The 13,711-nt window shown below is 62.8% G+C and overlaps 1 protein-coding gene across 1 annotated transcript in view; it reads right to left on the bottom strand.

The window, feature by feature from the left end:
- The window catches only part of LOC117641069, an 88,588-nt gene that overhangs the window by 12,628 nt on the left and 62,249 nt on the right, over window positions 1-13,711 (bottom strand). The window contains exons 5-12 of the mRNA XM_034378174.1: window positions 13,606-13,703; window positions 7,220-7,452; window positions 7,048-7,114; window positions 6,489-6,918; window positions 6,019-6,402; window positions 4,058-4,234; window positions 3,873-3,964; window positions 3,199-3,460 (exon numbers count right to left, since the gene is read on the bottom strand). Of these exons, the coding sequence (XP_034234065.1) occupies window positions 3,199-3,460; window positions 3,873-3,964; window positions 4,058-4,234; window positions 6,019-6,402; window positions 6,489-6,918; window positions 7,048-7,114; window positions 7,220-7,452; window positions 13,606-13,703 (1,743 nt within the window). The remainder of the gene's footprint in view (window positions 1-3,198; window positions 3,461-3,872; window positions 3,965-4,057; window positions 4,235-6,018; window positions 6,403-6,488; window positions 6,919-7,047; window positions 7,115-7,219; window positions 7,453-13,605; window positions 13,704-13,711) is intronic.

Here is a 13,711-nt window from a genome sequence, read left to right on the forward strand (position 1 = left end):
ATGAGAAGAGTGTAAAAGAAACAAAAAGGGTTCGGCGCTTCATTCCGCGGGGGCGTCGGAATCGCGGTGGATCGCCGGGGGGGGGGGGGGGGGGGGACACAATAATTTCTGGTGCGCCGGATAGGCAAAGGCACGTCCGCCACCTTGACACGCCCCGCTCCCCGTTCCCGTGCAAACTTATTGGGTTGGAAAAAAACGTAGTTTCGTGAAAACAGATTTGGTTGTTGGCGTTGCGGCACCGCGCGGAGGGCCGACTAGGCAAACTTGCGGCCCCGTTGCCGATGCGCTGCGCTTGATTCTCGCGGCACAGATAATTTATTCCTGCTATTGTTCGCTGTGTGTGTGTGTGTGTGTGAGAGAGAGAGAGAGAGAGAGAGAGAGAGAGAGAGAGAGAGAGAGAGAGAGAGAGAGAGAGAGCGTGTGTGTGCGCGTGAGTCTGTTTGTACGCGTGCACACGGCACGCTTTGTGTGAGGCAACATTAGGACGTACAGCATCTGCTGCGGACAATAGGCAATCTTGCACAACCGCCTTTCCCGAACCGTGGCGGGGCCAGGGGGGGGGGGGGCGGCAAGCTAGAAGCGCCCCCCGTCCGTCTGTCCGTCCGCCTGTCCGTCCGGCCCCTCTCCCTGGCCTCCCTGGGGCATTTGGTTATCACCGCGCCAGCGTTCCGTGCCTACGGAGGGGCAGTCAGCCAGAGCGAACACGGCGGCGACGGGGTGACGGCACGCCGTGCCACGGGGGGGGGGGGGGGGGGGGGCGGACCCACGGCCGAGCAAGGGGCGACACGCCGGCACTGCTGCTGCCCCCGGCTGCGCCGTTCCAAAATGTTCCAAATCCTGGCGCGGCCGCCAGCGAGGCTGTGAGGCCGTGCCGGCCCGTGCGATAACGGGCCGCAAAACGTTCCACTTGCCCCGGGTGCCCCAGGTGCGCCACGCCCGCCTCACTTAGCGCCCACGTCGCTCCCGGCGCCCCGGCGTCCCGGCGTCCCGGCTTCCGATGCAGTCTCCGGGGAGGATCTCTTTCTTGTTTTTTCCACGGTTGTTTACATTGTTTTGCCCGAGGAAACGCGAGAAAATTGTCGAGACGGCAGTCATTCCGCCGCGCTAAGCCCCTGTTCCGCTCGGCGCGGCGCCCCGCCTTGCGCCCCGCCTTGCGCCCCGCCTTGCGCCCCGCGCAGCCCAGCAAGGCCAGCAAGGCCAGGCAGCCCCGGGGGATCCCAACTGAGATGTGCATATTTTTTTTAACGCGAAAGCAGCGCCAAGCCCGGCCAAGCCCAAATAAGCAACAGAGCAGGGAAGGTGCTGTGATGCCGTGGCTCCGCCCGGCCAGCCAATCCCAGCGCCGCCGTGCCGTGCCGTGCCGTGCCGTGCCGTGCCGTGCCCACACCTGGCCACCCTGCCAAGCCAAACGCTTCACGCGGCGTTTCCAGGCTGTAATGTCGTCAGCCCGGCGGCCTGGCACAGATGGAACTTGCCCCCCGCGGCGAGAGGGCCGAACCGAACCGCACCGCAAGGCACCACACCGCACGGCTCGGCATGGCACGGCAGCACCCCCGCCACCGCCACCCTGCGGACCACGTGGCAGGCCTCATGGCCCAAGGCGCCACTGCGGGGCCTCCGGGAGCGAGGCGGGGCGGGGCGCGGCGGGGCGGGGCGGGGCGGGGCGCGCGGCGGGCGGGGCGCGGCGGGGCGGGGCGCGGCGGGGCGGGGCGCGGCGGGGCGGGGGGTGAAAACAGAGGCGTGGCGCTGCGTGGCGCTGCGTGGCGTGTCACACGCTGGGCGGGGACACACTAACTCAATCACGGCCGACAAAGTGGCGTGGGACGGCGGGGCTGCGACTCGCTGTGACTCGGAGTATCGAATCGAATCGAGAGTCGACTGTGAGTGCCGAGTTGAGCGGGACGGCGCGGGACGGCGCGGGACAAGCCAGAGTGGCGCCGCCGCAGAGGAACACCGGGGGCACCAGCGACACCGCACGGACAGGCCGGCCAGGCCCGCGGCCAGGCCTCGCCCCTTGCAGCGCCAATTAATACCATTCCGGCGAATAAACCCGGTTAAATGGACCGGAGGGAGAGTGGGAGGGGAAATCACAGTGCGGGGGCGAGGTGGCCGCGGCAGGCGGGGACAGGCCGCGTGGCGACCATAAAACGACGCGCTCGCCACGACGCGCTGCTCGGCACGACGGCACGGCGGCACGATGGCACGGCCACGCGCCTTTGAGGACGCGATGGACGGCACGGGCCGTATAAAGGCAAAGGGGTGGGGAAAGAAAGGTACTCGCACGGCTGCGGGCTCCGTGGCGCCGTGGCCCTGTGGCCCTGTGGCCCTGTGGCCCTGTGGCCCTGTGGCCCTGTGGCCCTGTGGCCAGGGACGTGTCCGGGGGCATGTCTGGGAGGGGGCATTATACGGCGCGAGGAAGGAACCCCCCGGGGGCGAAGAGGGGGAGGGCCGAGGGGCAGCGTGAGGCTATTGGGGTTACACAGGTCGAGGCGAGGACAAGGACGCGGAGATTGGTGTGTGTGTGTGTGTGTGTCCGCCTGCCCACCGCGTGTGTGCAAGGGAGGCAGGACGGGGCCAACACGTAGACCGGAAGTGCTGTGTTTGCAGGTAATTCGCACTGAAGGCGCCGCGGCAATCCCCCCGCCCCCTTCCTCCTTTCTAGCTCCGTTTGGGCCGGAAGTAGGAGGGGGGGGGATTGCATTTACGCGGTCTTTTTGCTCAGCGCCGTCGCACAAAGCTACAGCGAGCCGCTGCTGCGCCAGCCAGCCCGGCCAGCCACGGCGTCAACCCATTCATTAAGACTACATCGTTTGCACGCTGCCAAGAGGATACGTTTTTTTAGGAAAATATTATTTTTTGTATTTTTTATGTGACTTTTACCCGGATGCCCGCCTCGTCCTACGTGGCACTACGCGGCGGATGAGTAGGTCGCAGGTCGATAAGGCCGGAGGCACTGGAGGCGCTGGAGGTGGGGGATGTGTACAGAAAGCCTCATATCCAGCGGGGTGACCTTCTCCACCTTCTCCGGGGAGTCAAGGAGGTTCAAGCATGCATTCGCCCTCGCCTGCGCCCTGCGCCATCGCCTGCATTGCCCGCGCCCCTGCGGCGGGGCGGGCAGGCAACACGCCCGCACGGCGCGGCGGCGGGCCTGCCTGCACGCCGGGCGGTCTTGAAGTCCGCTCGCGCTCACTCACTCACCCGCAGCGGCAGCGCGGTCTCGGGGCTGTTGGTCCTGGGCTGCACCATGGAGGCCCTGCTGTGGACGGAGCCGGTGGACGAGCGCGCCATGAGCTCCACGGAGGCGGACGAGGCCTCCTCCGTGGACTCGGCGCGGTGGGCGCGCTCCCGCTCCCGTTCGCGCTCGCGCTCCCTCTCCTTCTCGCCCGCGATGGAGGCGGCGGGCCGCAGCTTGCGCAGGATGCGCGCCGTGTTGGTGCCCGAGCCCCTGGCACTGGAAGACCTGGAAGGAGTCAGTCACGCGCCGCACTTACGGTGTGGGCTTGGGCAAAGAACTGCAGTTTGGCATTCGAAAAAAAAACATTCTTTTTTTGGGGAAATGTAGTGGTGAACAGGTTCCAGGGCAAAGAGCGTTGTGAAAGGTGACTCCAGGCACAAACGGCAAAGGCAGCGCTGCAGGATGCGTGCCAAGAATGCAGCCCTTTTCCTCACCTTTGGCCTACGGCGCCTTTGGCTTACGGCGCCTTTGCCCTGGCCTCGGGCCTGGCTCAAATCGTATTTGGCTGCCTTGCCAGCCAAGCCTGTGAAGGGCCTTGCTCGGCCTTGCTGCGCCGCACTGGCGCCAATGCAGGGTAACGCAAAGTATCGTTGCGATTTTGAATCTCCTCGAGAAATGTTATTTGGTGCATACTTACTCTCGTTCGCTGCGGCCGTCGCCTCTGCAGATGGACGAAGCGCCAGTGCTGGGCGGGTCGGCGCCGATGGCCTGCGGCTGCAGGGGCTGCGGCTGCGGGGTGGCTGACGACGGCGCGCCCGGGTGGCCCGGGTGGCCGTGGTGGCCCTGGTGGTGGTGGCTGTGGAAGCCCAGCCAGCACTCGGCCAGCATCTGGTCCTGCAGGCGCGCCAGCAGGCCGGCGGGCGCCAGGTCGGCCGGCGAGATGCCCTCCTTGTTGGGCTGCGCGATGCGGGCGCCGCGCTCCACCAGGTCCAGCACCACCTCCCAGGGCACGGCGGCCTGGCACACGGCCAGGTGCAGCGGCGTGTTGCCGTGCGCGTCCTGCGGCAAGAGCAGCACCGCGTCGAACTCGTAGTCACCGAATGCACCCAACGCCCCGCCACCCTCCCGCTTTGCACCAGCTAGCAAGCAGCGCGCCCACACTGGCCGACACCGCCACCGCGCAGCGCAGCCCAGCCAGCCCAGCACGGTGCGAATAACCTCCGCCAAGTCCCGTAAATTTTGCAAGAGCCCGCGCGCCGTGCGGCGCGGTGCGGTGCGCCCGCCCCACCCAACCCCGTCCCCGGCCTTCCCGGCCGTCGCCGTCGCGGCCCTCAACGTGGGCTAATTCGTCAAAGTTTGGCGGACGCGGGCTGGCAGGCAGACAGGCAGGGAGACAGACAGCCGGACAGGCACAGGCAGGCGGCCCGGGAACATTACAAATTAAGGCTGCAACTTTTAAGGCCCTTTGTGTGTTCCGCCAAGAGTGGCGCGAGCTTTAAAAATTTCTTGACTTTCTGGCGCCAGTGCCAGTCTGACTGTCGTCGTGGCCGAGGCGGCCGAGGCCGGCGTCGGCACGCACCGGCCTGCACTTTGGCGAGCTGGTAGGGGCCCAGGACCAGGTCGTGCCTCTGAAAAATGCAGCAGCAGAGAGGTTTCCCCCGCGGGGTTGCGCCACGCGGCCGTGCCTGGCCGAGCCGAGCTGCCATGCACGCTGCTCACGCTGCCGACAATCCCCTCAATTCCACAGCGCGGGAATAAACGAAAAGAAACTAGCCGAAAAGGCGCCACTGTTTTATTCATAGCCATCCTGATTAAAAACCTCATCAACAGCTATTACGCACTGCCGGAGCACCTTCGGCGAGGCGCCGCGGACATTCTCCTTATTTCATTTGCGGATGACGTCTGCGTGTATATACGCGCCCCCAGCAGCTCCCGGCTTTTTTCCCCTGCAAATATTCGTTCCGGCCCCATTTTCCGCAGAGTGCCCTGCACTTAGGCGCCGGCGACGCGCCGTCGCAAATGAAGTGGAGCTGAGGACGGCGCGGCGCGGCGCGGGGCTCGCGGATCACACTGTATGTAAAACGGCCGGGGCAAAGACCGAGAAAAGAAAGGGGTGGGGGCAGGGGGCGGGGGGAATCTAGGTTGTGATGGATGACGAGAGACGAATTTGAATAACAAGGAGAGTTTACTCGCGAGCCAAGGACCTCTTACCCTTTACTCGATCAACTTGCAAGAGAAGCAGAAAAGGGTGGGATATAAGCGGAGAGGGAGAGGGGGGAGGGCATTGTTTGGCGGTAAGACTTTGCATCGGATCCGCACCAGAGAGAGCCGTACGCGAGAGAATGGCTAGCAACGCCGTGCGCAACGGCCTGGCCACGGCGGGAATGATTTCGTTAAGACCCTCTGCCGCCTCGGTCGGCGCACCGACACATTAGCGAGACGGGTAGCGCGGGGTACATCATGTGTACGACCTCTTTTTATCCGACCTTACCTCTCTTGCATCGCCATTTTTTTCTCCGACCTACGGTTTGAGGGAGATGGAGGAGAAGGGGAGGGGGGTTGTCACGCTAGATGACAGGTAAGCTTCGAACGAACTGAACCAACAACGAACCTAACCTAACCTTAAGTCAATCTGCAACCGCCGAGACCTACGGGACGCCTGGAGTGAGGGCAATGTGCCCATGGTGTAGGGTTGCATACAAACGCACTGCTTATTCAAGAGTAGCCGGTAAGCTTGGGTCTTGACAGTACTCACAGGTCAGCATCCGTCCAGACTACCGCCTCGGCCCCCTGCCCCCTCAACACTCGACAAAACAACACAGGGCAGGTCGCGGGTGACTCACCTGGAAGTCGACGTTGGCGCCGTACTTGAGCAGCAGGTACACGAGCGCGGCGTGGCCCCTCGCCACGGCCAGGAAGAGCGCCGGCAAGGAGAACAAGTGCTGGCGGGTGTAGTGCGCCAGCGCGCCCAGCTTCTCCACGGCGATGGCGGGGTTGGCGTGCAGCACCACGTCGTCGGGGTGGCCGTGCGCGCCGATGCCCAGCCCCAGGCCCGTCAGGCCCGGGTGGTGGCCGACCAGGCCCTCGCACTCGTCGTCCGAGGACGAGCGGCAGCTCAGCGAGGAGGACGACGAGGACATCGAGGACGAGGCCGAGGACTCGTCCACGTGGCGATACGAGGCGAGGCGACGCCGCTCGTGCGCCGCCAGGAGGCCGGCCAGGTCCACCTGCGGAAGTTCGTCATTTAATCATGAAAAGACAGCGTTTTGTTGCAGATTTTGTGGGCCTTTCTGCCCTGAGCAGCACTGCGTACCTGAGGCGTCTCCGGCGGCGTGGCGTTGCTGGGCGAGTCGACGCCCGCCGCGCCGGCCTCGGCGTCCTTCATGGACAGGTTCAGCAGGATGCTCTTGAAGATCTCGCTGCTGCGGCGCAGCTCGGCGAAGATGCCCCTCTCGGGATGCACCTTGCTGCCCGTGCCGGCCGCGGCCAGCGCCTTGCCGTCCAGCGCCTTGCCGTCGACGCTGGGCTTGCGGCCGGGCGGCGAGGGCGGCGACGTCCATGGGTGCAGGTCCACGGCGCTGCCGTTGTCGCCCTGCTTGGCGCGCAGCAGAGGCGATGACTTGAGCGACACGGAGCGCCGGTCCACGACGCCCGCCACCGCGCCCTGCCGCGCCCCGTCCACGGCGTCATGCTCCAGGGACAGCGACCGCTGCCGGGTCACGTGCCGCAGCGCCGTCGTCCGGCTCGGCAGGGGGGCGGCGCCGCCTCCGCTGCCGGGGGCGGGCGGGGCAAGGGGCGGGGCAAGGGGCGGGGTCGGGGTGGCCACCCACGATACTCGTCGCGGGGGGTGGGGCGTGGGCGGCGGGGGCGGCTGTGTGGCCGCCGCCAGCTTCGTGGTCCCTGTCGACGGCGAGCGGCTCGCGTCCGGCCCGCTGCCACCTGGTGGCGCGAGGCGCGCGAGGCAAGCCAAGACGAGTGCAAGGTAAACAGGGCGCTCGCAGTCAAACGCTCCCGCCGTGGGTGCGAACCGACAAGGGGACTGACCTGAGACGGAGGCAGAGGGCAGGTCCACGAAGAAGCCTTGGTCCGAGTGGCTCGACAGCCTGGGGCACGCCGACGACGGCCTGCCGCCCTGGTTCGGCTCCAGGCCGTACTTGAGGAGGAGGCGTGTCACGTCCACGGCGCCCTGGTCCACGGCCACGTGCAGCGCGTTGCTGAAGATGAGCGGCGCCGTCGGGGACAGCGGCGACGGCGTGGACGGCGAGGAGGGCTCCAGCCTGCGAGCAGAGTGCAGTCGGGCGATAAAGGTGATCCGCGACTTCGGAGCGACATTCACGCTCAAAACAAGGAAGCCGTCGACGACTTGGGGCCGTCGTGACGTCACGGGCCGGGCGCGGCTTGGGTGGTGATTATCGCCAGCCGTGGGGCGGCGGGGCGGAGGGCGGGGCGGAGGGGCGGGTGTATCTCTACGGCCCCGACCGCATATGCGCGGTGCTGCTGGCGGGGCGGCGAGGGTTGAGGCAGGCCGCGCCGCAGCGGGACGGCTGGGCTGGGCCCCCGAGATAACACAGTTTGTGGAATCCGATCCAGACGAGGACAGACAGACGAAGAGGAATTCTTCCCCCACCACCGTCTCGAGACGTCCGCGTCCGCGCCGGGCGGTGGTGGCGGTGGCGGGTCCGAGCCCGCGAGGCCGCCGCCGCTTTTCAACAAACTCACGCTACGCCGCTACGCCGCTACGCTCCGGGCCGCAACTTTCAGCCTCTCGCAGTGTTTTCGCCGCCCCCCCCCCTTCCCCACTGCTGCCTTCGCCCGCCTTCGCGCTGCCGCCCCGCATGGAACCCGCATCCCATTTAAGTTGGGAGACGCATACCTGTGCCGGCCCGGTGCCGGCGTTAGAGCTTCGCACCGCCCGCAGGCTGTAACGGACGCACTCGTCCTTCTACCTTCATTCCTACCAATTATATAAGGGCCAAAGGGAGTTGGCCACTCCACTCTAGTATGGAATTTGGGACCCGCCTGTCTGCTCAGACTCCCGCCTCGTTCCCAAAAAATGGGTGGGGCAGGGACCGGCTGAGGGGACAGAGCCGCAGGACAGCGGGGGGATTCTGGGGGGGCTTAGGGAGTGGTCTTGTGATTGCTGTGTCTCAGACACCAAGCTTTGCAAATTTGCGGCTTCAGAGGGAAAAAATAAGGGGAAGGCGCGTGTTGACACGAACGAAGACGGACGGACAGACGGCTAGGCAAGCGAACGAGCGGCACGTACACGAAGAGAGCTTCGACGAAGACAAGTAGTCAGTCTTTTTGCCTCGGCCTGCCTCGCCCTGCCACGCCCCGGGGGCATGCGGGATTCAACTCGTTGCTTTCTTTGAGGCGACACCGCCAAACAAGGACGCAAGGACGCAGAGAGAAGACTGCAGGGCGGCAAGGCTGGCTCCGACCGCAGCACGCCTTGGCACGCCTTGGCACGCCCGCCGGGGGAAAGGGGCGGACTATTTAAACAAATGCAGTTGTTAAAGCATGACCAACTGAAAGCGGGTCCTCAAAGGTTGCCACGGTTTTCCAGCGCTGCCAGAGTTTTTATCCTGGTGCCTCACTCGTCACTCCGGGTCCGTCAATCGATTTCTATTTTTTTTGTGTGTGACCGACTTCCTGCTCCACTTACGCCACTGCCCTGCATTTTTTACCCCCAGAGGTACACTCCAATCAACAATCAGCACGTCGCGCGCGCGACTTCAGGCAGCTCTCGTTGGAGGCAGCCCCGCTCGGCAAAAAGAGGAAGAACGCGCGCCGCGGCGCCGCGCTGTCGAATTTATTTATTAAAATTCCGCGCCTTTTGTTTGTCATTTTTTTCCTCTTTTCAAGTTTTTATGTTGTTTTTTCTTCTGGGCCTTTGCATTATTCACGGCCCGGATTCACACCTTTCTGTTTCCGGAGTCACCGCGGCGGATCAGTCGATCCGTCGCCAGCTCGGCCAGCCCCGCCAGCCCCGCCAGCCCCGCCAGCCCCGCCAGCCCGCCAGCCCGCCAGCCCGCCAGCCCCGCCAGCCCGCCACCGCCCCGCCAGCCCCAGCCCGCCAGCCCCGCCAGCCCCGCAGCCCCGCCGCCAGGCCGCATTTCCGCTCACATTACGCCCCGTTTCACCGGGCAGGACTAACATCACTTTCCTCGCGGTCCCCGACGCCAGGTGCGTGCCTGTCACTGGCCGGCGTGTGTGTGTGTGTGAGTGGGTGAGTGAGTGAGAGAGAGAGAGAGAGAGAGAGAGAGAGAGAGAGAGAGAGAGAGAGAGAGAGAGAGAGAGAGAGAGAGAGAGAGAGAGAGGGTAGCTGTGCCTGTGTGAGAGCGTTCCCACGGGGGAGAGCTGAAAGGGCTTGCATGTAGCAAAAGTCGCAACGCGGCGAACACACACACACGTACGTGGTGTCCCTGGATTATTTAGTGTCATGTGGCAACCACACGCTCGATATGGATTCGGAACGAAGAGGAAAAGAGGAGGGGAAGGAGGACGAGGAGACGTCACTGGCAAACCGCAGTGTCCCGGAAAGAAACAGCCGTTTTGGCCTCGCTCAAGATTGAAACCTCGAACTGCCTCGAACCCTAACGGAGCTGGTGCCTCCCAGTGCCTTCACTGGCTGCGGGAGAGGGGGGACGGGAAGGGAGCAGGGCTGATTTATAAGTGGGATTTGTCTGTTGTCCTGAGGGAGCGGTTCTCTATTTGTCGCACGGTCGAGGCCGGGCCCCGCTGCTCCCCACTACTCCGTTACAGCGGTCCGTTCCCGTTACATCGCCACGGCACACACGCCACGGCGCGCCGGGTCACGAGGCATCACCGACCCCCCCCCCAATTTTTTTCACTCTGCTGATGGACGATATAAAATATGAATAAATGCCTTTTGAAGTGGTCCAGCCCGCTCTGCCTGCTCTAGTGTCTTACTCGGGCTGCGGCGCGCGTTTCGGCATACTACTCTGCAAAATGCTTTTCGGGGCGTATGGGGTTTGGCTGGTTTCGCCCTAGTGGGTCGTTGCGCCGCGTTGCGCCCGGACCAGTGCGTTTTTACTGCGGAGCTGGATGGAATGGTCCGCTCGATTGGACTTCTGAGGCCCGGATTCCGACCGCGACCTTCCAGTGGAAGGCTTCCACCTGGCCGTGGAGGGCCGCCAAGGGCGCTCCCGCTCCGCCTCCACGGCCTCCGCCTCCACGGCCTCCGCCCCCACGGCCTCCGCCCCCACGGCCTCCACCTCCACGGCTCCACCTCCACGGCCTCCGCCTCCACGGCCTCCACCTCCACAGCCTCCACCTCCACGGCGTCTACCTCCACGGCCTCCACCTCCACGGCCTCCACCTCCACGGCCTCCACCTCCACGGCCTCCACCTCCACGGCCTCCACCTCCATGGCCTCCACCTCCAGGTCCTCTGCCGTGCTCCCATGGCCCCCACCTCCAGATCCTCCGCCTCCGCGGCCCTACATCCCCTTTCGGGCCCTTCCTGGACGGAGATATGACCACCTAGGCGTGGCACGGTACCGAAGGCCCGATATCCAATATGTGCCCCACCGGCCCGGGCGACGACGGCCAGGGACCGCGCGAGCGGAGGCCAGACTCATCGTGTCACGGATTCAATATCTCATCGTGGCAGTGTGGCGGCGCACGGGAGAAAATAATAAAAATAATACGGTGCGGTGGTCCGCTCGTGTGTGTGGGAAAGGCGCTCGGGGTGGAGCTGCCGGGCTATTTTGAATGGGGTGAAAGTTGGCGCCGCGATCGGTGCGGCCGAGGCGCGGCCGAGGCGCGGCAATGCCTCGTTCCCCAGCGTCCGCGTGACTCCATCTTTTGTTTCCAGCAAAATAATCGAAGCAACGCGAAGCAGCGCGAAGCAGCGCGAAGCAGCGCGATGCAGCGCGAACCGATGAGGCGTTTCGGGCGTGCCGGGCGTTTCCGTCCCGAGCCGAGACGGCCCGGCCGTCGTGGGGAGAACGCGGACAGCCCGACAGCGGGGCCAACAAAGGCCAACAAACTTCCAATGCCGGTGGGAGGCTCGAGGCCCGGCTCGCGAGCGTGGTGGTGTCTGAAAATAAAATCACTAGGCCCAGTCCAGTCAGCGGGGCAGCGGAGTCTGTGGTGCGGAAGGGCGCGTAGGGCCGGGCCCGCGCTGCCCTGGGCCGCTCCGGTCTGCCCTGGGCCCTGGGCCCTGCAGGACGGCCGGGCCCGAGTCGTTCCCTGAGGGCGGCGCGGCACGGCACGGCACGGCGCGGCGCGACCAGACGCGTCTGGCTGGCCCTGGCTCGGCTGGCCCTGGCTGCCCCGCTGCGTGCGACGAGTTTCGATTGGCCGGACGCGACGCTGCGCTGCTGTCTCGGCCGTCGCGCCGCCGGTACCGCGTCGTTGTTAATCCAAAGTTGGCGCCATTTTGTACGCGTAGTTTCGCTGGTTTATTCAAATGGGAGCGCTGCCGCCTGCCGAGTTGCCGCTTCGAATCAACATCGCATCTACTTCGAGTCTATGAATATTAATTGCCGGCCCTCCACGGGAGGCGAAAGAAGAAAAAAAATGAAAAAAAAAATACGATTTCAAGAAATCCTAGGAGTCACGAAGTCAATTTGATTATTTTGTAAGAGTGTGGAGAAGTAAAAGAAGTGGTGTTGTGAAGTTGTGGCTCAGGGGACTACCAATGGCAGTGGTACCAATGTGGTCGATGTGCCATCCGTCGAAATTTAAACTTGACAATAAATAGAAATCAAAATGCTGGTAAATTCAAAAAATTCCAATGCTAATGTATTCCGCAGTGTTCTGACAATGGAACATCTTTGAAGTCCATCATGATTAAAATGTTCTTAGCAGAAAGAAGGCAGTAAATTAATTTTCTCGGGTTGGCAACTTCTTTCTCGGCGTCTGCGCCCTTGCGAAAATCGCGAAGCTGAAAGCGCCAGCAGTCGCGCATTAAAACTGCCCCTCCATTGTTGTGGACGTTGAATTGTTTGGCTTGTTTCAAAAGGCTATGGTTCTCTAGTCATGTTTTCTTCAATTCTGTGTAATAGTTCTCCCTTACAACGTATCAACACCACGACGGTTGGTTTGACAAACTTCATAAACTCGGGAGGGATGGTTTCGAAACGCGGGTGAGTCTTGTTCGAGGAACATGAGCACTGCAAGTCGCGAGGTGGAGCGAAGTGGTCCTAGTGCGTCCAAAAACACTCCAATCAAGAAGTATTATTGGATAGTTCTACCCGAAAAACTGCGTTCGAACCGGCACCAATTCTATTGTTGCATCTTGTCTACCTGCAGTCAAAGAAATTTTTCATTTCGAACGTTGCTTTTTCAGCTTTTGGAGTAAGCTGTACAGACCCAAAAAGAAGCTCCGCTATTGGTCCGCCCCGGCTCGGCTCCCCCCACTCCCTTTTTTTTCCTTTGACGAGTCGAGTTTTGCCATGGAAACGGCGATTTTGACAGCAAATTTCTCAAAATTGGCCACCAAATTTTTGACCAGATTTCAACATCAGAATCAGCGTTCAAAGTTCTACTAGTCTGCAAAATCTCATTAAAATCGTATAGAAAACTTCCGAAATGCATAAAGGGCCACACAAATCAAATCTCGAGCCGGCTGAGTCCTGGGTATACTATAAGGCTACTTCGTGCCTAAAAATGGAAACGAGAGGAGCGGCAGGAGGCGGTGTCGCTCCGCCATTGCTCTCCTCGATCCTCGCATGACTCGCGCAGTGGGCCAGAAGACCGGTGGAGGCGGACAAAACCCCGGACGGAGCTCCAGAGTCGCTAAAAGCGACTCGAACCGAACGTGTGACCCCACCAATGGATTACTCTCCGAACGAGGAATCCATTGGTGGGGTCACACGTTCGGTTCAAGTCTGGAAGCTCAAAACGCGTCCGGAGTTTCGGCCGCCTCCGCCGGTCTTCTGGCCCACTGTGGCGCGCCTCGCACGCAGGGCTCGCGATGCTTGCGACGCCTTGCCAACACGGCAGCATTTCGTGCCTCATTGCCCCGTCCAGCCCATTAACCAGGACCCCGCCTCGCCCTGCCGGGTCCTCGCGGTGAATCTGCCCGAACTTGGAGCCGTGCACCGCCGAGCGCCGCCACTGCAGCCTAAGTAGCGCCCTCGCCTACAGGTGGCATTCCCCGAAAACAGTGAAGCGGCGAGCCGAACACGCCCTGCATGACCAGATTCTCGGGGCAACTGCATTCCGAGAGTCTCAGGAAGGCAACAAAAAAGGGGGAATGGTGGTGGTGGACTGCCGCCAGAGACGTCTATCAGATCACCTCTATTTTCACACCCTCAAAAAGGTACGCACCTAAACTCTCTACTATGCCCTTCAAAAGGCCCTTGACACTTGATAAGTACCTGAACTCTCTTACTCGAAGGATTAAAAATCCGCGTGTTTCAACGAAACCTTCCCACTGCGCCCGCACTTATCACTTACCGGTCCAGGAGGGTCTTGGACTTGCGCAGCAGGATCTCCACATCTTGGCTCTGCGAGTCGGAGGACGACTTGTCCAGCAGGCTGCCATGGAGGTTCACCTGCGCCG

The sequence above is a fragment of the Thrips palmi genome, unplaced genomic scaffold, assembly GCF_012932325.1.
Source record: "Thrips palmi isolate BJ-2018 unplaced genomic scaffold, TpBJ-2018v1 HiC_scaffold_15, whole genome shotgun sequence".
In the NCBI taxonomy this organism is placed as follows: Eukaryota; Metazoa; Arthropoda; class Insecta; order Thysanoptera; family Thripidae; genus Thrips; species Thrips palmi.